Below are 22,250 nucleotides of genomic sequence, written 5' to 3'. Positions count from 1 at the left end.
AGATCATTTCTTGATAGCCTTTCACAAGGTGGTTCTCAAAAGGAGGTATAAGGGGCTACTTCTAAGAGATGCATGAAAGGTAACTAAGGAAAACAAATCTATTGTTAACAAGAATAAATTCACCAGGGATCTCCACATTGGCAAAAAACAAAAGGTCTTTAACAGCCAACAAGCAAAGGAGTTTGGAAACCACCAGTACTAGGCACAGTTCACACTGAACGGCATTCTCCTTGTGAAAACTCTTCTCTGAGACTCAGGTACACTGTCATTAGGGAGATTAATAAAGCAGTTTTTCCTCAACACCACCCACTAATGTGTAAAGAATACATGTCCTGGGCAACTGCAATAAATGAGAAATTCCATCCCCCAGAGCTAATCCTTTCTTTGCAGCTTCTACAAAGTCTGCAGTGTAGTATTTTGCCTGAAGCCAGGAAGATTCAGCAAGAACATTTCCAAAGAAATGGATCACATTTTGTGTGTTACTAACAGCTGATCCAACCTGGAAAGTTCAAAGATTTTTATCTCCCCTGATAGCATTTCTTCAAAGCACTAGACAAGACAGAACTGTCAGGAAGCAGATTTCTAGTTTGACAAGCACTTTAGCAAAGATCACACACACAGAGCCCCAGTACAAACTATGAAATAAATGCACCTAATGTAAATTTCCACTGTTCACAAATCAAGCTGCAAATAAACCCCGATGCTTAAAATAGCACAAGAAAGACTCTGCAGCTATGCTGAATGGGTGTCAGACTACAACAAAATTCAGAGATAGAAACTGGTGCTGACAGGAGCTGTGCCAACAGCTGAACTCCGTAATCTTCAGGGCAGGGGGTAGAGGGGAAGAAGGGGTGAGGGAGGGGAAGTATGTGCCAGCCAAAATGTAGGGAGGGAAAAAAATTTAAAAAATAAAAAAAAAAGTAAATGAGAAAAAAGGGATCCATTACCAGAAAAGATGGATGGATATATTGTGTGTACAGGCACTTAGAGAGATGTAACAAAATGCAAGCTAAATTCCAGAAATACCTCAGAAGGTTTGCGGTCCTCATCTCTGGAGCACGAAGTCCTGCGACGCTGAGATCTGGAATGCTGGGACCAGGTAGACAGACCTAGGATACAGAAATGATAATTTGCAGGCTTCTGTGACAAACCCCCAGAAAACTCTTTCAAAAGCCACTCAATCCTAAATTTCTGTGGTCACTCTCCTGGGTGTGTTTTGTTTCCCATCTCCCAGCTGAGGTGTGCCTGTCCTGGCTGCAATGCACCTTCCTGCCTTCCACCCAGCATTCCAAAAAAGCCACTTCAGAGCATCCTTCCCCCTGAGCATCAATAAATGACTTCCTGCAGATTAATAACTGACCAGGAGCTCTGCCAACAGCCTGGGATGTACTCTTTGAAGCTAATGTCCTAGATAGCTACACTGGTTACCTGATTTCTGCTGCAAAATGAAGCGCACTGCCACACACACACAGCAGAAGCCCACAGAGCAAGCTGTTGTTTCTTCTCCCCAGCAAATCTCCCAGTGTGGCTGCATGATTTTTGTCTGCATAATTATCCACTACATTCCAAACAAATTATACCTTTTTGCCTTGAAAGTGTTTGACGGAGTCTCTGTCAGCTTTCAGAAATATTGTAACAGGAGGGAAGGAAAAAGAGAAAGAATCTGCACTCCTTTGACAAGATAGTGCTTTGACACCAGAATGTATTATACCTGTGCAAATCAACCAATTTCAACACAGTAAGATTCACAGGTACAGCACATATTTTCTACTGCCAACTACACAGCAGCAATGAAAATAAAAAGCTAATAAATCTTTCTGGGTTGCAGAGATGAAGGACTTGCACTAGGTCTATCTGATAGGGAAGCTAAGTCCTATGTCATTAACTCAGAATTTGCAGATCTGGACATTAATTGTAGACAAATTGAAGCAAACTGATGCAAAAGGCTTCCCACACTGCTCATTCCTTCACTGTCTGTGCATAAACATGGTAGGAGTAAAATGGGTAAGACTACAGTCTGCAAGAGCAGCACCACCTCACACCAGCCCACAGAAACCTCTCGAGGATCAGAAAGCACAGGATGGGATAAGTTCTCTATTTAAAATGTTAGCAAACCATTGTAGAAGTGAAGTAGCTGTTCAACATCTTAATTGGAAAGGTATGACTGAAAACATTTTGGTTTTAGTTAGCTGTTTGTCTTCTCTTTTCAGCTAGTGATTACATTAAGTAATCTGCCCTGATAAAACCTCTCTGGAACACAGCAATGAATAACAGACATTACACAGAATATGCATAATGGTCAAAATTGAAGCAATGTTCCCAGGAAATAGCTAAAAATCTTATCTCTCGAGGTAAGAATACAGAGAGGATGCTTTTAAGCAAATATTAGTGTTTTAATATAAGAGACAGTGAAGTTATTGGCACACTTCCCTCTTTCTATGAAGGGGAAAAAAAGAAAGAAAAATAATAACTGACTGCCATTTTATTAAAAGCCAGACTTCCAAGATGATTTAACTACCAATTGTTCCCTTGAAAACTGAAGAAGAAACACAAGCAGGAGTACAAATTTCTTGTGAGAATCCTATCAGACCATCCTCAAACTCTCCTTAAGGTCAGAAGGGAATAAGTAAAATCCCTCACAAAAACTCTGAGATGTACAGCTAAAATGCATGACAAAAAAATCCAGATTTATTTCCTGTAATGCAGCAATGTAAATATTAACATTTTAACACTCAGACAGAAGTGATTTCTTTAATCAACAGCCTCCCTAGAAGACACACAGCACATACACACCCACACAGATTACTATTCAGTTCTCATGGGTTCTGATATTTTCCATTGGCAAGACATTAATATCTGGCCAACTAGCTGCCACAAGTCAGCACCTGGAAATTTCCAGTTCTTTTGTGGATCTGAGTGGTTTTGTACACTGTTGGACCTGGGAGAGAGAGCCTGCTCACAAGAGAAAGAATTAGGAACAACAAGTTGTATTGGCAAGGGGTGTTTGATTCAAGTTTTGGTGAGTATTGTAAATGCAGGCAACCCCAGCGAGGGGAGAGAATGATGCATCTGACTCCATCTTATCAGAAGGCCAATTTATTACTTTATTATGCTGTGTTATATTAAATTATACTACACTAAACTATACTAAAGAATACAGAAAGGATACTTACAGAAGGCTAAAAAGATAATGATGAAAACTCGTGACTCTTTCCAGAGTCCCAGCACAGCTTGGCCCTGATTGACCAAAGAGTGAAAATAACCCACAGCAGAATGCAGTGAAACAATCACCTGTGGGTAAACAATCTCTAAACACATTCCAGGTGAGCAAAACACAGGAGAAGCAAATGAGATAAGAATTGTTTTTCTTTTTTCTGAGGCCTCTCTCGCTGCCTTTCAGCTTCCCAGGAGAAAAACCCTGGGTGAAAGAATCATGTTCAGGGAATGTGAATGCCATGGGTGAGAGATGAGTCTGGAGGCTTTAACACAGCTGTTCCCAAGTAAGGCAAGCATGTGGCAAAATTAGTCTAGTGGCAGTGTGATGTACTTCTGGGTCTTTACCAGTGTCCTTTAATTCAGCTCTGATGACAGCTGATCATAAACTGAATTAAAAAAGAGTATGGGCAGCTTTTTCCAGGTCTCTCTCATGCCACAAAGAAGCTACAAAGGTGAGGAGTAAGACAATCCCTGCCATATCACCCATCTCCATTTCCTCACTGTCTCATCTTACACATCAGAACAAGTGTCTTAAATGCATCCTTCTGTGTCCATGTACACAAGGGTTTGGTCACTGGATTAATTAACTGTTCCACGTTTCACAAAAGGGCAACTAACTCTTATCATCAAAACTACAGGAGCTTCACTTTAAAGGATTTTTTAAGTGGTGTATGAAAGCACACTACATAAAATTTCCATGCTTAAGAGACAAGTCAAACACAGCCAGCCTTCCTCAGCATTTATTATAATGAAGGGGTTTTTTTCCACTGAATAAGGAAAGAAAGTTTCTCAGGTAGTTCTGTAACAGCCTCTTCCTTGCACACAACACTGGTGAACTCACAGTGGAAACACTGTTACTGAAGGGGCTGCTGGATTTTTCTGAGCAGTGCAAACTACATAAATGCTAGGAGAAAACAGTGGAAGAATTCCTCATGGGACTGAGGTTTTACTACACACTGCAGCTAGCAGATGACCTTTGGCAAGGGCTCCACGTCAACAGGGAAAACATTTACTCACTGAATAAACAAAGCCAGACTGTAAGCCTTGAATTCAGATTCAAACCAGCACCACTGCTTAGACAAGAAAGGAAGAAATTGAAAGAGCCAGCCAAATGACAGCAAAATATCCAGCCCATGAGAGCATTGAATCTAACTACTTCTGAAATCCCAAACAGAGTTTCAATTCTGCTTCCATCAAAGCTAATGGGAAAATGTCACTGTCTTCACCAGGGCCAAGCCCAAGGCACTGAATTTCCCAAAGCCCTCATTAATAAGCCATCCACCCACTCTGCCTACACCAATAGAAGTGCAGGAGGAAAATTTAGGATGTTATTTGTCTATTAAGCATCCTTGCCATATTTTCAGACTAAATCCAGAAAAGAGACCTCACTGAAAGCAGTAATTCACAGCCCATTACACCTCCTTCAGTGCTTAATGAGCTGATTTGTACATCTGAGTGCATGCAGAACCACCCCTGGATTATACAGAAGGCAGAATCTACTCTGGTCAAAACAAAACACAGGATTAAAAAAAAAAAACAGCTCTTCTGTACTGTAATAAGCACATGAAGCTAGCTCAGTGATTTCAGGAAGATTCCAGACACTTCACCAAAATCATTCTCTTCAATTAAGTATCCAAAATCACTGTGTTCATCAAGTTTTAAAGAGTACTAGCCTAGTCCCAAACTGGATTAGGATCACCAAGACTAGAAAAGCACCTAAAGATCAAGACAAGAGTTAAACTCCGTTATGGTAAAACAGAATTCATTTTTTTTCAATAATCGTAAGGCAAGTCTGAATCACTGGGATTTGGAAGATATAAAAGTTGTGTAAGATACCATTATATACCTCATGGGAAGAATGAGTTTCTCAGCAGATGGAAAAACAGTGAGATGTTAAACCCATGCTACCATAAGCCATGTGAGAAACAGTAAATATGAAAAATACACAAGTCCAAGGCATGAAGCCAAATACAGATATCCAAAACATGCATTTCCATCATTGTTTAGACATCAGAGATAAAAGGGATCTTATTAAGAGTTACATGAGTGGATGAACACAGTAGCCTACTGAGCATCATCACTCTAGGAGAGAGACCAAGATTATTTGGATTCTCTCACAGTTCAGATTCTTTCAGATAATCAATGTGTTTGTGTGTTTTAAAAGGATTTCATCACTGAGAACAACGGGAGAGGGATCCTACTCCTATTACCTGCTCTTAGTTCTCCTTTTGCATTTATCTACTTAAAGGAAAAAAGCAAAAAGGAATCCCAAAGCATGAAAAAGGTGTCATCCTCAGCAAGGGAGGCAGAGCTCTAACACACCACTGGTGCTGCAAAGGATTTCTCAGACTCAAACAGGAATTTTTTTCTGTTCCCCAAAGCTGCTATGAACACTTCACACTGTAAATACAGTGTTCTTATAATACTGCCACGGGGTGTATGTAACACACACGCCTCCTGATAATAAAAGAAAGCAATCAAGGAGTGTGCATTCTTTTTCCCCACTTGTGAAGAACACAGGCTTCCCAAAAGGAAAAACTTAATCAATTTTAACAGCATCATTTTATTAAATGATCTGTCAAGAATACGTTTTCATCCCAAGGAAAAAAAAAATCCAATCAAAACAGAAAATTGCTTGGAACCAATAAAACAATTCAAAGCCCCAGGGAATTCTACCCCACAACTAATACACTGCTCAGCATGAGCAGAGAAGTCTCAGCTATTAGGTATCATGCACAAGGCTGTTGTAAAGCCACCTGTGAGGCACCCAGCTGTGTCCCTGCAGAACTACCTGCTGCTGCAGCCTCTGAACACTTCAAAGCCTCACTTCTTTACACTTCTCCCACGGTAAATCCACTGCTGCTCCCCTGCTCCAGCAGGCAGCACGACACAGCAAAGCAGCCCTGACACAGATCCACGTCTGCCTGTCACTCCTGCTTAGCACCAGCCCTTGCAGATGCCTGTGCTGCTCTGCAGCTCACTCTGAGACCAACGAGGTGCTGCTGCCAACGCTGTCACAAAGATCTACAGCCCGGGGAGAAAACAGAGGTGTTCAATCTCTCCATTTAGTGCTGGCCACAGCTCCTTACAGCAGCACTTAGAAATATCTCCCTGCTTGGACTCAAATTCCAGCACAAAGCAAACAGAAGCAAACTATTCTGGGGGCAGTTTCCACTACCTTAGGCACAGAAGGAGCTGGCCGGGCCAAAGTCTTCAGAAAGCAGCATGCAAGCAAACACCACCTAAGACAGAATTTCACAAAGCCAAATTTCCTTTCTCACTTTCCTTGTGCTGGAGGGCTTGCCCATCTATCTTCCTTATCTTTATAGCACATTATAATACAATAATCTCATCCAAGATCAAAACACAAGAAGCAATAGCCTTTTATCTCTTGTCAACAGCAATGCTCCTTGAAATTCACTATCAGCTGACGACTCCCCAGTTGCAGCTGCTGAACAATGTGTGGATCCATGAGATCTCTGCAGTGCTTTACAGCACCACAGCACAAGTGCTCAGTCTCTGACACACATAATGAGCCATCCCTGCAGGTCCCTGCCACAACACTTTAACACAAGTTACCACCTGTCATCCCTTTCCTCAGCAGCATGGGTTCAAGTTTTAGCATCTCAGAACACACAGAGGCACAGGTCACTCTTAAAGCAGTGTGGAATTCCTTGACCTCATCTTCTTTTTCAGCACAAGACCCAAGTGCCACTCGAGCCCCAGACCAATTCCCATGGTAGCAATGTTTTACCATAAGTTTTAAATCAAGTTTACCACAGGTTATCAAAGTCAATTTAAGCACCTCCCATTCACAGGCTGATAACATGATGTTGTCAAGGCCTTGAAACTCCAGTGGACTTAGGTGTACTCAAATCTAGCAGTCTTGTAGAGAAAAATGAATGTGCCTCTCCAAAAATGAATCATGGCATCACAGAATGTGCTGAGCTGGAAGGGACCCACCAGGATCATGGAGTCCAACTCCTGGCCCTGCACTCCTCCCCAGGAGTCACATCATGAACCTGAGATCATTGTTCAAATGCTTTGTGAACTCTGTCAGGCTGGTGCTGTGACACTGCCCTAGGGAGCTGTTCCAGTGCCCAAGCACCCTCTGGGTGAAGAACCTTCTCCTGATGCCCAACCTAAACCTCCCTGGTTCCCTTCATGCCATTTCCTTGAGTCCTGTCCCTGCTGATGAGAGGGAAGGGATCTGTACCTGCCCCTCTGCTTCCCCTCACGAGGATGTTGAAGACCTCAATGTCTCTCCTCAGTCTCTTCCTCTCCAAGCTGAACAGACCAAGTGATCTCAGCCACTCTTCCAGACCCTCCACCATCCTTGTGGACCTTCTCTGGATGGTTTCTCATGGCTTAATGTCTTTATTATATTGTGGCACCCCAGAACTGCCCCCAGCACTGGAGCTGAGGCTGCCCCAGTGCAGAGGGGACAATCTCCTCCCTTGCCCAGCTAGCAATGCTGTCCCTGATGTCCCCAGGACAGGGCTGCCCTCCTGGCTGCCAGGGCACTGCTGACTCACATTCAACTTTCCATCAACAGGACCCCCAGGACCCTTTTTGTGGCACTGCTTTCCAGTATCTCATTCCCCAGTCTGTCTGTACATCCAGGGTTGCCCCACCCCAGGTGCAGAATCCTGCACTTGTCCGAATTGCCATTCATTTGGTTGGTGATTCCTCATCTCGCTTATCTGCTGAGCTCTTGCGGGGCCTCTTTGCCCTCAGGAGAGTTGACAGCACCTCCCAATGAAGTGTCCTTGGCACAGCTGCTTAGCATTCCTTTCAGCTCCCTGTCCAGGCCATTTAGGAAGATGTTGAAGAGCACAGGGCGAGGAGGGAGCCCTGATGTCACCCCACTCCCTATAATCCTTTGTGCCTGACCCATGAGCCAGTGGCTCACCCATCATGTGACAGGGTTATCCAGCTGTGTGTTGGACATCTAGTCCAGAAGGATCTTATGAGACACAGTGTGCAAAGCTTTGCTCAACTCCAAAAAGACTGCATCTACTGGTTTTCCTAGATCAACCAAGTAGGTCACCCTGCTGTAAAAGGATTCAACAAGCAGGACTTTCCCCTCACAAAGCTGTGCTGGCTGGTTGCATTATCCTACAGCTGTTTTTCAATACCTCTCCAAATAATCTTTTCCATGACTTTACCAGATTAAACTGATTTTTTCCATGATTACTGAAGTGACACTGACAGAGCTGTAGTTTCTGGGATCTTCCTTCTCATACTTCTTGAAAATTGTGATGACATTTAACAGCTTCCAGTCAGCTGGGATGTCTCAGGATTCCTGAAACTGTTCAAAAATTATCAAGAAATGTTTTTCAGTGACATCAGCTAGTTCCTTGAGGATGCTGTGATGCCTTGTCCATGTCCCTGTCCTTGTCTGTGGGGTGACCATCCTCACCCTGTAACATGCTGATGCTATTTCAATACTGCCTTTTGCCATTGATGTATTTAACAAAACTCTTTATTGTTCCCCACATTTTTGGCCACCTTCAACTCCACGTGAGCTTTGGCCACATGAATTTCTCCCTACAGTAGCAAGCAGCATCTCTGTGCTCTTCTCGTGTCACCTGACCTCGCTGTACTCAGAATGCACCTCCCTTTTTTGGCTTACATCCAAGAGGACATCCCTGCTCAGCCCAGCCTTCTGCCTTGCCTGCTGGAATTGCCTGCTCCTGTGCCCTTAGGAGGTGGTGTTTAAAAACTGACAAGCACTGATGGACCCCAGCACCTGCAAAAACATTTTCCCAGGGGACTTTATTTACTAATTCCTTGAAAAGCTTTGTGGCCTGCTGTCCTCCTGTCCAGAGCTGCTGTTTTCCTGGCACTTTTCCTCCTGTCAAATGATGGTGATCATTATGGCAAGTCCCTGCCTCAGATGTGATACCCTATCAGGCAAGATAAGCCTTTCAACCATTCTTCCAGATTGTTCCAGCAACTTCAGCACAAGCCACTCTGCCCCACTCTGAGTTTAATCTCCCAGTAAGATGCTGGTTCTTACCATGTGCCATCACTCACCAACCCTTTCTCAAAGGCACACAGTGACCACTCCTCTTGCTGCTTTGCCCAAATTCTGAGCACTGTGACTACATTACATTCTGTTGTTCTGTCACCATCCCTTACCCTCCTGGCAGGTTCAGATGAAAAACAAAAAAAGCTTCCTTCCTGCACAAAGCTCTGCACATGCAATCGCCACATTTCAAGCCAGCAGCAGCTGCAATTCCACAGTAAATGACACACACCCCCAAGGTTATGTACTCAGTAACCTTTGTGAAGGCACCCTGGGATCCATCTCAAACACTACAGGAACCCACTGGGATTCAAAGCCCTTTCTAAATCTAAGATTCTCCTCATTCAGTCAGTGCAATGGATATTGGCAAAATTCGTTTAACTTTAAAATAACATTTGTTTAGCAATGATACAATAAGGGTCTGCCTAAATTACAGAACTCTATTCCATAATCCACAGGTATTAAATCTTTCATTTCTCAGAACTCACGTGAAACTCTGTAAATCTGGGAAGTATTTTTCATTTGCAAGTGTCTTCAGTTCTCCTCTTGGACACTCTGCATGTAGGAGTGTGATAAATTGATAACCCCTCCAAGAATTAATGAAAAAGCAAGCAAAGTCTGAATAAAATCATGCTTTGAATTCCTTGCTCATGGAAAACAGCACACAAACTCTCTTGGACAGCAAGGAGTGCCTGGATTTCACACAATATCCCTTATACAAATGCCCATGAGTTTCAGACCTTTCTCAAAAAACAAGCTGTCCACATGTCAAACCAATTTATGCAAAAAAGAAATGCCTTGAAGCTATAAATGGGAACTCCTCCACTGCACAACTTGATCTCACCAGGAAACAGCATATGGAATATTCAGCACAAACCACCTTTGCAGATTTACAGACCAATGAGACTAAAAAGCCAGGTGTCAAACACTGAGCAGGAAAGCTGAAACAGCTTCACTATCTAACATTTAATTAGAGTGAGACTGAGACCCCAAACCATAAAGAGAAGGTTTAGCAATGGAGCAGCAAGTTGAAATGCAGTGTAACAAAATTTGCTTAAAAACTATCAAAGCCAGCCACCAGAAATCAGGAGTGTCATGGATTTGAGGTGAACATTACTGATCTCCTTTCTGCAGGCTTTGAAGAATGCAGCATGTACATCACAAGGCTTTTATGAAGGGCCTGGCTAATATGAATGTCCATTATAGCTGCTGTACTGCACTATCTGGAAGGCCACAGGAACAAACAAGCTCTGCCAGGTGAGCAAAGAAGAAAAGCTTTCAGGAGCAAAAACTCTTAGGCACTTCCCCAAGCCTCCTCTCTCAACACCATTCCTCTGTATTTAGACAAAAGTTCAACATCCAGAGCAATGCCTGCAGTCATTTTTCATTCAATTATATTTCACGGGTAAGATGTTCAATAGTGACCTCTAATTTCAGAAAATGAAATCCCCGAGAACATGCTCAGATATCCAGGGACTCACTTCAGAACTGCCAGGCAAAACTGGCACTGACACCTCCTGCCCAGTGCTTCAAATATGCTATTTAGGCTTTGTGTTGAAATGAGGATTTAGAATTCTGATTCTAAGGGGACACAGCTTAACAAGTTCTAGTAGTTAGGTTGAAGTACATGAAAGAAATACTTTTTGGAGCTTAGCTTTAGGAAAATAATCAAGTCTGAGGGCAAAGAAGTGATGAGGAAAGCAAGGGTGCTGTCTTTAGGTTGCAAGTCTTTAAAATTCTGCAAAAAACCACAAAAACACCCACACTAAAATATCATGAGTCAGTAAATACATGTACATACTCCAGGACTGTAGCCATGCTGTTAAGCTTTCTTCTCTGCTCTATTTTGCCCCTAAATGAAAGCCATTCTCCCTTCTTTCATCTCACAAGATGAGAGCACCTTTTTCTCCCTCTGAGGAACTACTGTATCTCCAGAATAATTTATTTTTAGCACTTGGGTATGAGCTTTGTTTCCTTGTGACTACCAAGGAAACTGATTCAGTTCAGTGATCTAATGAAAAACAACTTCCTTTTTTTTCAATAAATTCCATTATTAGTGGCGTCGTTACTATTACATTCAAAATATTCAGGATCCTGAGCTCAAGAGAATAAAATGTAGATTTCAAAATATTTTCCAGGTTGCACAAGCCTAGTCCAAAAAATCACCATCATTCAGGTTAGTCCAACCACATTTCCTCAGTGACCCTCATGATGAATTTGAGATGCCTGATCACAGCCTAGTAAAGCATGGCATGCAGAAATCAGCTGCACAACTGCAGCAGCTGGAGGCACAATCCTCATTTAGGATGAGAGAGAGCAAGGCTGAGCCCTAAGCTCAAAAACCATGAAGCAACAAGTCCACTGGAGGGTCAGGAAACACCACTGACTGAAAGGGAAGCATGTGTTTGCCAACAGGATTCCAACCAGGAATTGATTAAAATTGCAGATTTTCAATTAGATGATGTCTGTTTGAAACACCCAGATTAGTCAAATGTAATTGTTGTCCCAGAATAGTCAAATTTAATTGTTGTCAGGCTCTGGAAACTGTGAGAAGGAAAAACACCCAGTGAAAAACTTGGAACCTTCAATACAGACCACAAAAAATCAGTAGAAATTTTTATATTGTTTGAGGGGGGAAAAATCTTGAAGCCTTCAACACATACCACAAAAAAATCGAGAAATTTTCATATTTTTGTGGGGAGAAACTTGCTTCCCCTTCTAAGACTACTGCAAGTACAGTGGAGCAGAGATACTACTGGCAAAGTAAGAATACAGAAACAAACATAGTGAAGAGTAATCAGTAATTCTACCAAAGGCAAGAGAGATCCTGTGAAGGTGAAACCTGTAAGGGGACACCCTTGACATTCAAATAGAGTTGCAAGGAACCACTGGTATCTCCTGTAACAGGAAAAGAGGAAAGGACCTAAGCTAAGTCAGTCATTCTTTTCAGGGAAGTCTGAATGACAAAAAGCCTTGGAAGTGCTGACCCCACATTAAACACTCCTTCTGAACATGTATATAGAAATAGAATGAGTATGCAGGAACCTATATCTTAATTCACCCAGTAACAAGAGGCAAAAAAAAAAAAAACCAAAAAAACCATAATCAACATAATCAAGGAAAGAACAAGTGTAATGCAAAGAAAATGGTATATATTCGAATAATATTTGAAAAAACTTTTAAAATCTCACTACCTTTGCCATGCAATTCATTCAGTGAAGTTATCTGCAATAACCAGGCTTTAAAATAGACATATAATAAAAGGGCAAGAGGTTTTTTCCTTTTCTTTTTCAAACTAATTTTCTTATATCATGATCTATGGAACAGATATTGTGGAAAATATAATTCACTAAGTTGATAGCTCTATTCCAAACAGTCATACATCAAATGACATTACAAACAAGCACTGTAATCAGCAACAGGTCAGTCAATAGTATCTATTTCAGAACTTCAATTCCAAGATTAACTGCTTCATATTTTATTTGGTAAAAGCTGTTACACAAGGCACATGAAGAGATCAAAGGCTTAAAGAAAATAGCTAAGAGAGTGAAAATAAAGATTAGTAATATGAAACACTATTTTATAAAGCTGCTAAGGAATGAAAAAAGGGTGAAGCTAAATTTTAATGGAAGACATGATGAGCGCTGCTACTTTACCTTACAAATAAAAACACAACTTTGTTTCTGGGAAGTACACATCACCTTCAAGGAAGTACACAGATGTCAATTTTAATAACCTCAACTAAACTTCTAACCAATATAAACATGTCTGATTGGTTTGGGGTTTCTTCTTCCAAAATCCCCCAGCTGCAGGTAGCTCTCCAAAACCAAGCCCAATTCCTCACCTCTAACAGATTTTGCTCAATCCTTATTTGGATGAACTCCTAACCAAACTGCTAGTTCTTACCTTCTCTAATCCCTTCACCTTTACTACTGGATTTCAGCACCAGTTTGCCCAGGGTTGTTTAGAGAGGCAGCTTTAGCCATACCTGAGCAGAGGCAGCACAGACACACCTATGAAATGCATGCAGGTGAAGCACATGGAGCCACAGTGTACCACAGGGGTAAATTCTCAGAGTGAAGCATTCAAAAGCACCTAGGAAACTACCCCAATCATTTTCAGACTGAAATTTTAGAAAAAAAAAAAACCCAGGCTTAAAGATGTGCATCCAGATAGGTCAAATGAAAACCACAAAAACCTCCCTGACAACTGGCTAGGCTGCAGTATTGCCAAGTGCAATCTACTTGCTCATTTGGGCAAATAAGACACCTTGGCACATTCCCCAAAATGGTATTTTGTCCCTCCCCTCCCCCACCCCTTGTTTTTTCTGCTTAAATGAAAGATTATCAGTCCCTGGAATCCAAACACAAGACAGAAAGAGATATCACAGTGTGTGCTAATTAAAGCAGAACAGGAACAGTTAAAAACCATAAATATGGTTCTGTATCCAAACTAGTGATTTGCTGAATTCTAATTTTTGTAAACAATTCCTCAAAGAAAATCTTCAAATGCAGTGATGAACAACTTTTATGCTCTGTTCTTGTTTTCTACTTAAGCTTGAAGCACTATACTTGCCCAGTGTGTAAGAGGGTGTGGGAAGACTGAAGCAAATTTAAAATCCTTATGCAAACTTCCATGGACAACATCAGCAGATGTCTCCGTGCTCACTCTGTCCTTATAATGATTAAATTATGATGCTTGCCAAGGTTTCCAAGATGACCACTGACTTTTTGTGGGACATGAATTTGTAGAGAATTTTTCAAGTTTGACAGAAGGTTTATACTGTACGTATTTGAACGGCAGAGTGTGCTAGTTACAGCAGTACAGGAACAATTAAAAACCATAAATATACTCTGTATCCAAATTAGTGATTTGCTGAATTCAAACTCTTGTAAGCAATTCCTCAAAGAAAATCTTCAAATGCAGTGAGGAACAACATTTAGGGTCTCTAATTCTTTTCTGCTTAAGTTTAAGCACTATACTTGCCCACTGTGTGAGAAGACTGAAGCAAATTTAAAATCCTTATGCAAACTTCCACGGGCATATATCTCCATGCTCACTCTGTCCTTATAATGATAATTTATGCTGCTTGCCAAGATTTCCAAGATGACCACTGACTTCTTGTAGGACATGAATTTGTAGAAAATTTTTCAAGTTTGGCAGAAGGTTTATATTGCATAGCAAATGACAATATAAACAAGCACTGTAAGAAGTAACAAGTCAGTCAATGGTACCTATTTCAGAACTTCAATTCCAAGATTAACTGCTTCATATTTTAATTGGTAAAAGCTCTTCTTTTATTTTATTCTTTAAAGCTACATGTTGTAGTTTAGTTCTTGTTTTATCTTGTTCACTAAAATGTCAGTTCAATGGGGGATCCTGGATCTGCAGTCCACCTGTGCTCACAATGACCCAGATCATTACAACACCCATTGCTCCCAGCCCAACCAATGTGCACAATGCCTCTGGCACATGGAGCACTGCGTTAGGACACGTTTTTCCAGCTCGTAACCTCCTGCACTCTCCACCAAAGGAGCACTTACTGCCATTGTCGTCAGAGTCCTCACTGCTGCTAGGAAGCCGATGTCGTTTCATGATCTCCCCGGGAAACAGCAGGCAGCCTGGGAAGCAATGAGACAGCACTTAACCCCAGGTAATGACACACACTCAGCAGCTTGCGCTTCTGATGGCATGCGAGCATTTACAGCACACAAAGGAAAACAAACAACTCCAGCAGCAGCTGAAAGATGAACAGGGAACCTCTCAAGGGTGCTTAATTAGGCTGTTATCCTAGGAGCAGGTGAACAGCACTGGAGAGTGGCAGTGACAGTCCCACCCATGCTTTCCCCCCACCAAAAAGCTGAATTTTGTCCTGAGAGGCGTTAAAATCACTAAATATCCGCAGCCAATGTGCTTAACTTCCCCTGCCTATTCTGCCACTAGATTCGCAATACAATAACGTTTTTCCTGCTTGTGTCAATATTTACTTTGGCTAATATATTTTTGGAGCAATTTTGTTCCTGTTTAAAGTGCCAGATTTACGAAATCTGAGATTAAAGTCATCCATTTACACATAAAAAACAAAACATCAGCAGTAGCAAGCCCAGTTTTCCCAGATTAACTAAACATGCATCATCTATGCCCTGGAAAGCACCACCCTCTACGATGAGAGGGTTACTTCCTCCTGCAGGGACATTTCAGCACCATGCCTAACACTAACTGTTCTTTGGGAGTAAGATTATTCAGATGATTACTCAGAGGCTCCTCCAAATTGCCAGATTTCTACCAATACCAAATTCATGAGCACGTGGGCCAAAAGTTCCAAATCTTTCTAAGTGGTGTTCTCATGGCACTGACATTTTCACGTGTATTCCCTGTGGAATGAAGCCAAGTTCAGTAAAAACAAGGAAGCTGTAAATAGCTAGTCAGTATTTACATGTAAAAAGCTATTAAAAAGTGCAAGTTGGAGAGCAGGCAAAGACACGACAAGACAAGTCCAGAAAGGCATATCCACCATAAGTTAAACTGACAAGGACTCTAGATGCACATCAAAACCCCTGAGTCTTTGCTTATCACATATCAATCTTGGTATCACAGCAAGGTCTGGGCACTCTGCTGGCAGCAAATCCCTCATTACCCACCTCTGCACACAGATTTGGAGATCAGATGCCAAAATATTCCTTTGCTTCTAGCTAAGTGCAGAAAATCTAACCTTATTTCCATTTGAGCTCAGACTTTCTCAAACCCTCTCAACAAAACTCCTTGCAGTGGTCCTTCAGTGCAAGAATTAACTGCTCCAATTTTGTTCACTGAGAGCACAGCTCAATTTTTGTAAGAAATTCAGTAATGCCTTCAACTTTTGTAAGACTGATACCCAAAATAAGAAAACCCAAAAAAAACTAAAAAAGCCTGACACTATTTACAATAAGGCACAAAAATATCTGCTTGCAGAGAACTTAATACAGTGCTAAGAGCAAGAGCATTGCAGGATTGCCTCCTTTTTCATATTACACCTGTAAACAGAGTTGGGGGGAAGCCTCCCTCCCACAGACTGACTTTTCAGAGTGGGATTTAACACACCTGTCACTGAAACATGTAACAGTTTTGAACTGCAAAGTTTGCTCACTAAAAAGAAGCTGAATGGTTCACATCACCAAGACCTTTTGTCACCACTTCATAGAGTAAAAGTTCACATACAGTGTCTGATGCCAGAGAATAAAGAATCATCAGTGGCAGCCTCTTACAGGGCTAAAAGAATTCTCTCCAAAAATTGCTTTGAAGCAGGCCAGAACTTTGTGTGTATGATGGGAGATGGAAATGTTGCCAGTAGATAAATACCCACACCAGCCAGGACCATCAAAACCCACTGAATACAGATCTGGTATAAATTTAAGAGATCCAGAGCCAAATTCCTATACAGTCACTTAGAAAGACAGAAAGCCAATATTCAGATCCAAAACAGGCTAAAACAGAGCTGAAAAATCAATTAGTTCTTACAAGGCCAAAACTAGAGGGATGAATATCTATCTGTAAGGTACTTGTTCTGTTAGTTCACACATTAATAACAGCAATGTAAAAGAAGATATTCACTTAGCAAAAATCTCCCATAAACAAAGTAAAGGAAACTTGGAAGAAAATTCAGGAAATTTGTTCTATCTCAAAAGTGTAATTTGTATATTTCTGGTTCATTTCTTGGTTTATTTCCCATATGGACTGAAAAGCACAATACACTGATAAGCAAAACAACAGAGTTTATGTACAATAAGACACACCCGTGAACTTGCAACAAACAAGAAAATTTGGAGTTCTGCTCCTTCACATCTTTCTGGACAAGTGCATTTTGAGTTGATCTTCTCCTAACATACTTTCTGCAAATTCAAAAAAAAAAAAATAAAGAAAAAGATGGAACCTTCTTCTTCCTACCACGTGTCTTTAAAAAACCCAACATCTCCTTTTTGGTTGCTGTTTAAAGGAAAGAGTGGTAATCACACCTCCCACAGTTTAAGCACTCTCCAGAGCTTTTCAGGAAATAATCCAGAGCAGAAACCACTTTCCTGAGCACAGAGTATTAGATAAGGCAGCTAATTTGCTTGTCCACTCTAGTCAGGCATCTGAAGTTGGCCACACTGAAAAGCCTGTGTTCTCAATTGTAACATTAAAAGAAATATCCCATTTGATGAAACTCCTGGGAGATTGTTTTATAGATCTGTGTGGGGAAAAAAAAATTAAACTTAGAGATCTCATTTTCCCATCTTTGAACCTAACCTGAGTTTACAAGGAGCTAAATCACAGATGAGAAAACAGCATTTGGCTTCTTAGAGCAAGACTCAAACCTTGTAAGATTAACCCCCTGGAACTTTAGTCATTAGAAGAACAGCTTTTTTTCAACCTCTAAAATAATTTTAAACTGCTGCCACCAGATGTTCATATCTAACACATGTTCTAGAGGTAACACTGGAACAGCTAACAAGACATACAACCATGCAGACTGAAATGCTCCTGGTTTCTGTCAGGTGGTGGTGGTGACTCAAAGTCACACAAGAAATATGTTAAAAAGTGCACATTAAAAACAAACATGGCTTATGGATAGTGAGTTAGATGCAGACTGATACTCCAAGTTTTTGCCCTGTTCCAGCAGGAAAACACTACAATCACTATGCCTGTAAGCAAAGAGAATTCCCATGTAAGCATAAAAGCCGCAAAACATTGGAGGCCAGCTTTAATAGCAGGAGTAAAAGCTATGCACCCCAGCCTGCAACACTTGCAGGGCAGGAAGAGACACCCAGATGACTGAGCTCAATTCCTAAGTGCCTGCAATCACATAATTGCTGTCCAGCCCTGAAGTTCCCACAAAAACCCTCTGCAGCCACCCAGGCCACAGAACGAGCTCCCCAACCCCTTCTCAGAATGAACCAAAGAAAGAAAGTGACTTTCTCAGAAGAAAGGACACAGTCAGCCAAGCAGTGCTTGTGAGTGAACCCTGGATCTTCCATCAAACATTTGAGATTTTCCCAAATCCTTACACCAGCCCAAAAGGGTGCTTGCCCAACACACTGTTCACCTAAAGGGAAAGCCCAGCACTCCAAAAGCTGCTGCAGTCCAACAACCCTAAGCTGGCAAAGGCTGCCCCACCAAGCCACACTCTCTGTGAGTTTCCAGTGACTCCTGTGAATTCCAAATAACTCAGCAACTCTTATATATAAACTTTCAGTTTCATTTCCTCGAAAGAGGATTGTTTCTTTCTGTTAGAAGCATCCTTTCAGAAATCAGTCAGACCAAAACACAGCACGCCGATGATGTTTTCCCCGACACACCAGTGTAACATCCACCAATTTACTGGGAAGAAACCAAACTGGGCTCAGGCTAATGCCAGCTTTCAGCCAAACACAGCTTTTGAGAAACAGCCACGATTCTGCTGGCAATGTTACTCCAATTCCACAGGCAGCAAAGCATCCAAGAGCACTTCATGCAGTCACACCAGCATGATAAATGCACCAATGGGACACAGACCATGCCTTTTTAGCCCCCAGTCACCCTCAGATGAGCTGGCCACACCAGGGCAGCACTGCTGAGGCCAAGCACAGCTTAGAGCATGCCCTACTGAGCTGCTCCAGAGGCTGAAGGTGCTGCTGTGTTTTACAGAAACACATCACCAGTTGCTTTTCCACTCTTTTTAATCGTGCTTGCCCTGCCAGTCAAGCTCTGGGTTTTGCTCAATGATTAGATACAAACTTTAAACATAAGAATGTAACTCTGGACTATATAATCAATGTCAGGCCACACAACAGCATTTGAATTTACATATTCTTGTGGAGCTGAGCAACAAGCATCTCAATCTATACAAACAACTAGATGCAGGTAGGCATGGAGGCTTTGCTGTCCAGTTCCCAGTATTTGATGACAGATGCAGTGCAATGGGTTAGACTCAGCAACCTGACACAGCACAGCAAATTCACTATTTTTAGCAGTGTCATTACCATGCTACTCCATCCTTACCTCTCCAAGAGATAAATTACCAAAAAACCCTAAGACCCCACTGGACATTGATGCCAAGACTTTTCCTTTTTCCTCCCACACTGGAGTCACAGGAGTTGCACTGATAAGAGTGTAAAAAATGCAAAGAGCAGAACTCCAGAAACCACCCCAAGAAACTGGGACAACAGTGTGCACACACACATCCATGTGCACAGTTAATAACCCCACATAGATCTTCACTCAGTTTGACCTCAAGTAGAGAGGCAATCAAAGAGAAAGATGTAAAGTGTGTCAGTCCTTGTTATGCAAATAGCTAAACAGAACCAGATTGTAAAAAAAAAAATATACATGGGAAAATCTACATCCTCAGGTCAAAGGTTTTCCACAGCACAATTCTTAGTGAAGTATTTTCAAGGGCTGCATAAACCCCTGGGTAAAAGAGTGTATAATTCAAACTCTGACAGACAATTAACAGTAACCATGTTAACAGGTGTCACTGTAACAAACTGCACTGAACAGCTGCACAGACAGAATGGGAAGAAAGCAGAGTTATGACAGATGTACACCCTGAAGAAAAACTGAAAAACTGCCTTTTCCTCAAAGTAACCCACTAACTGCAATGAAATGAAGACCTAATTATCTCTAGTACACAAGAAATTGCTCCAGAACACCTATTGTACAAATGGAAGTGAAGTGTGACACAGTTTAATAAAATGGGTAGAAGATGCAGACATTTGGCTTCTATTATTGGGCTCTTTTTAAATAACTTATTTATAACACCACCCCTTGTTCACTGACACCTGACATCACAAGAAGCTTTTTGGCTTCTACCCTAGACCTAAAACAAAAAAAAAAAAAAAAAAAAAAAAAAAAGGAAGCACATCAGAAATAAGCTGTATTACTAATATCCAGCTAAAACTTTTCAATTTCATTATGGAGCACTGTCCACAGTGCAAAGAGTCACAGACCTTAAATCTGGAGGATGAAAATCTTCCAAGTCTCACGAAACAAAGAAGTACTTGGCAAACAACACCAACAGTGTTCTCCACAGGGAATATTTCTACTAAATTCAGCACACCTATTCAAAATTTATCAATATATGAAAAAAGCACAATTTGGCCATATCAACCAACACTTCTCAGGAATCCATGTGCCCATTTATGCACCTGTGCAAGCCAGCTCATAATGTCAACTTCCTACCTGAGCAGTGCCGGCAAATTATTCCCAAACTGTGGGGGAGTGAGAGAACCTGACCATCCAAAATCTTGAGCAATGCATAAACTGGGTTCCAAGAATTAATGCAACCCAACCTGCAGCCACTGCAGTTCATCTCTTCCACCTTGGTCATCCCCAGCTGAAAACAGGAGCATGAAGCAGCAGTACTAAACACATGGAGAAATCATTTGAGGAAACACTGGAAGTTTGGTTTTTTTTACTAGTTCTGTGAATTGGGAATGAAACCAGAGAAGCTGGAAGGGAAAACTGCAGCTGTGAGAGGAAAGGGGAGTTTATTATTATTATTATTTTATTTTAAACATATGTATTAGACATAGCTCAAAAGCAGGGAAGCAAGTGGTATCTGAAGCCAGAGGGAAAATCCTGCCACTAAAACATACAATCCTTGCTGTTTCAACAATATCCCACTGAGTGTGAGAAACCTCTAGAAATAGAATCATAACAAGCACATTTTGGCATAACTTTAATGAAGGTTTTAGGTTTGCAAGTGTGGGCAGCTTCTGACTTAGTCAAAAGGCAGCACCTGCTTTAAAAGGAAATTATTCCAAATAACAGCTAAATGTTTCTCAGAAAAATGGGGCTGGCATAAAAGCATCTTCAGCCTTTGACATTAAAACGTCAACTAAGACGTGTCGCTAAATCCTGCTGGAATTTCGGCCTGTTTCACTGGGAAGGGGTGTGGGGGCTGACAGATCTCAGGATGCCCCGGCTCTCACCTGCCGGGGTGAGATAATAAACTTTCTCAGAAGGAGCCGATGAGCCGGAGAGGGCCGGCAGGAGAAGCTGGCCGGCGGCAGGTGCGGGCTCGGAGCCGCTTCCCGCAGGCCGCCAGCAGCCGAGCCTTCGCGACTCACTTCCAAAGCCGCGCTCACGCCGATCCCCGGCTGCTGCCCGGCCGGGTGCCGCTCAGAGCGGCTCTCCTCATCCTCCTTCTCCTCCTCCCGCAGCGATCCCATCTCGGCTCCGCGCCCGCCACCCCGGAGCCAGCGGGGCACGGCGGACCGAGGTCACGGAGCAGCCTCCCGGCCGGGCTACACCTCCCCCGCGGGGGTGGCACCTTCCCGGCCAGCTGCCATGGGAAGCAGCCCGGCTCGCCCCCTCCTTCTCCTGCCTGCCGGCAGCCGCTCCTCCCCGCCGCCGGCCGCACCAATCCGCTCGGCCACGGCTGCAAATCAAACTTGGTGCCCCCGGCTCCGCCGCCGCTGGCTCCAAGCGCTGTCACTGCCCAAAACGGCCGCGGCACCTTCCCCGCCCGCCTCCCCCCGGGGGCGGACGGGACGGCGGATGGAGCGGCGGCTCGGAGACGAGCTCATTTTCTCTGTCCGTCTCTCCTCCCACTCCCAGACAGTTCTGGAAACTGTGTTATCACCTCTTGTCACAGGAAACCAACCAGCAGGCGGTGCAAACAAACAAACACCCTTTGCCTCCACCCTTCCCAAAATCATCCTATCGGGAACGAACGGGCGGGCGCGAACGGGAAGGGAAAAGCAAATAATAACAAAAAAATTCTGCAAATAAAACCGAAACAACAAAACATACCCCCTCCACCCCCTCCCCCCCCAAAAAACCCACAAACCGAACACCGCCAAAATTCTCCTGGGAGCTGGCGACTAGGCGAGCCCAGGGCCGGGCAGGGTGGCTTTGTCTAAGAGGAACAAGTGGAACGATGGCTGGAGCCGCACTCACCTCCCCGGGGAGAGCGGCCCGTTACACAGCAATGCCGCAGCCCCGCTCCGTCCCGCTCGCCGGGCACCGGGGCAAGAGCCGCACCGCCGAGCTGCCCCGACCGCCG

General features: G+C 42.7%; 1 protein-coding gene across 8 annotated transcripts in view; it reads right to left on the bottom strand.

Annotated features, from left to right (window-relative positions):
* JADE1 (jade family PHD finger 1) overlaps positions 1-22,250 on the bottom strand; it is a 74,244-nt gene that overhangs the window by 20,575 nt on the left and 31,419 nt on the right. For all 8 annotated transcript variants that reach the window (XM_063157104.1, XM_063157102.1, XM_063157099.1 and 5 more), the window contains exons 2-3: positions 14,791-14,868; positions 1,027-1,109 (exon numbers count right to left, since the gene is read on the bottom strand). In XM_063157104.1, the coding sequence (XP_063013174.1) occupies positions 1,027-1,109; positions 14,791-14,842 (135 nt within the window). In that variant the 5' untranslated portion in view covers positions 14,843-14,868. The remainder of the gene's footprint in view (positions 1-1,026; positions 1,110-14,790; positions 14,869-22,250) is intronic.

Source organism: Melospiza melodia, chromosome 5 (genome assembly GCF_035770615.1).
Source record: "Melospiza melodia melodia isolate bMelMel2 chromosome 5, bMelMel2.pri, whole genome shotgun sequence".
In the NCBI taxonomy this organism is placed as follows: Eukaryota; Metazoa; Chordata; class Aves; order Passeriformes; family Passerellidae; genus Melospiza; species Melospiza melodia.
This window is presented reverse-complemented; position numbering and strand designations above follow the sequence as displayed.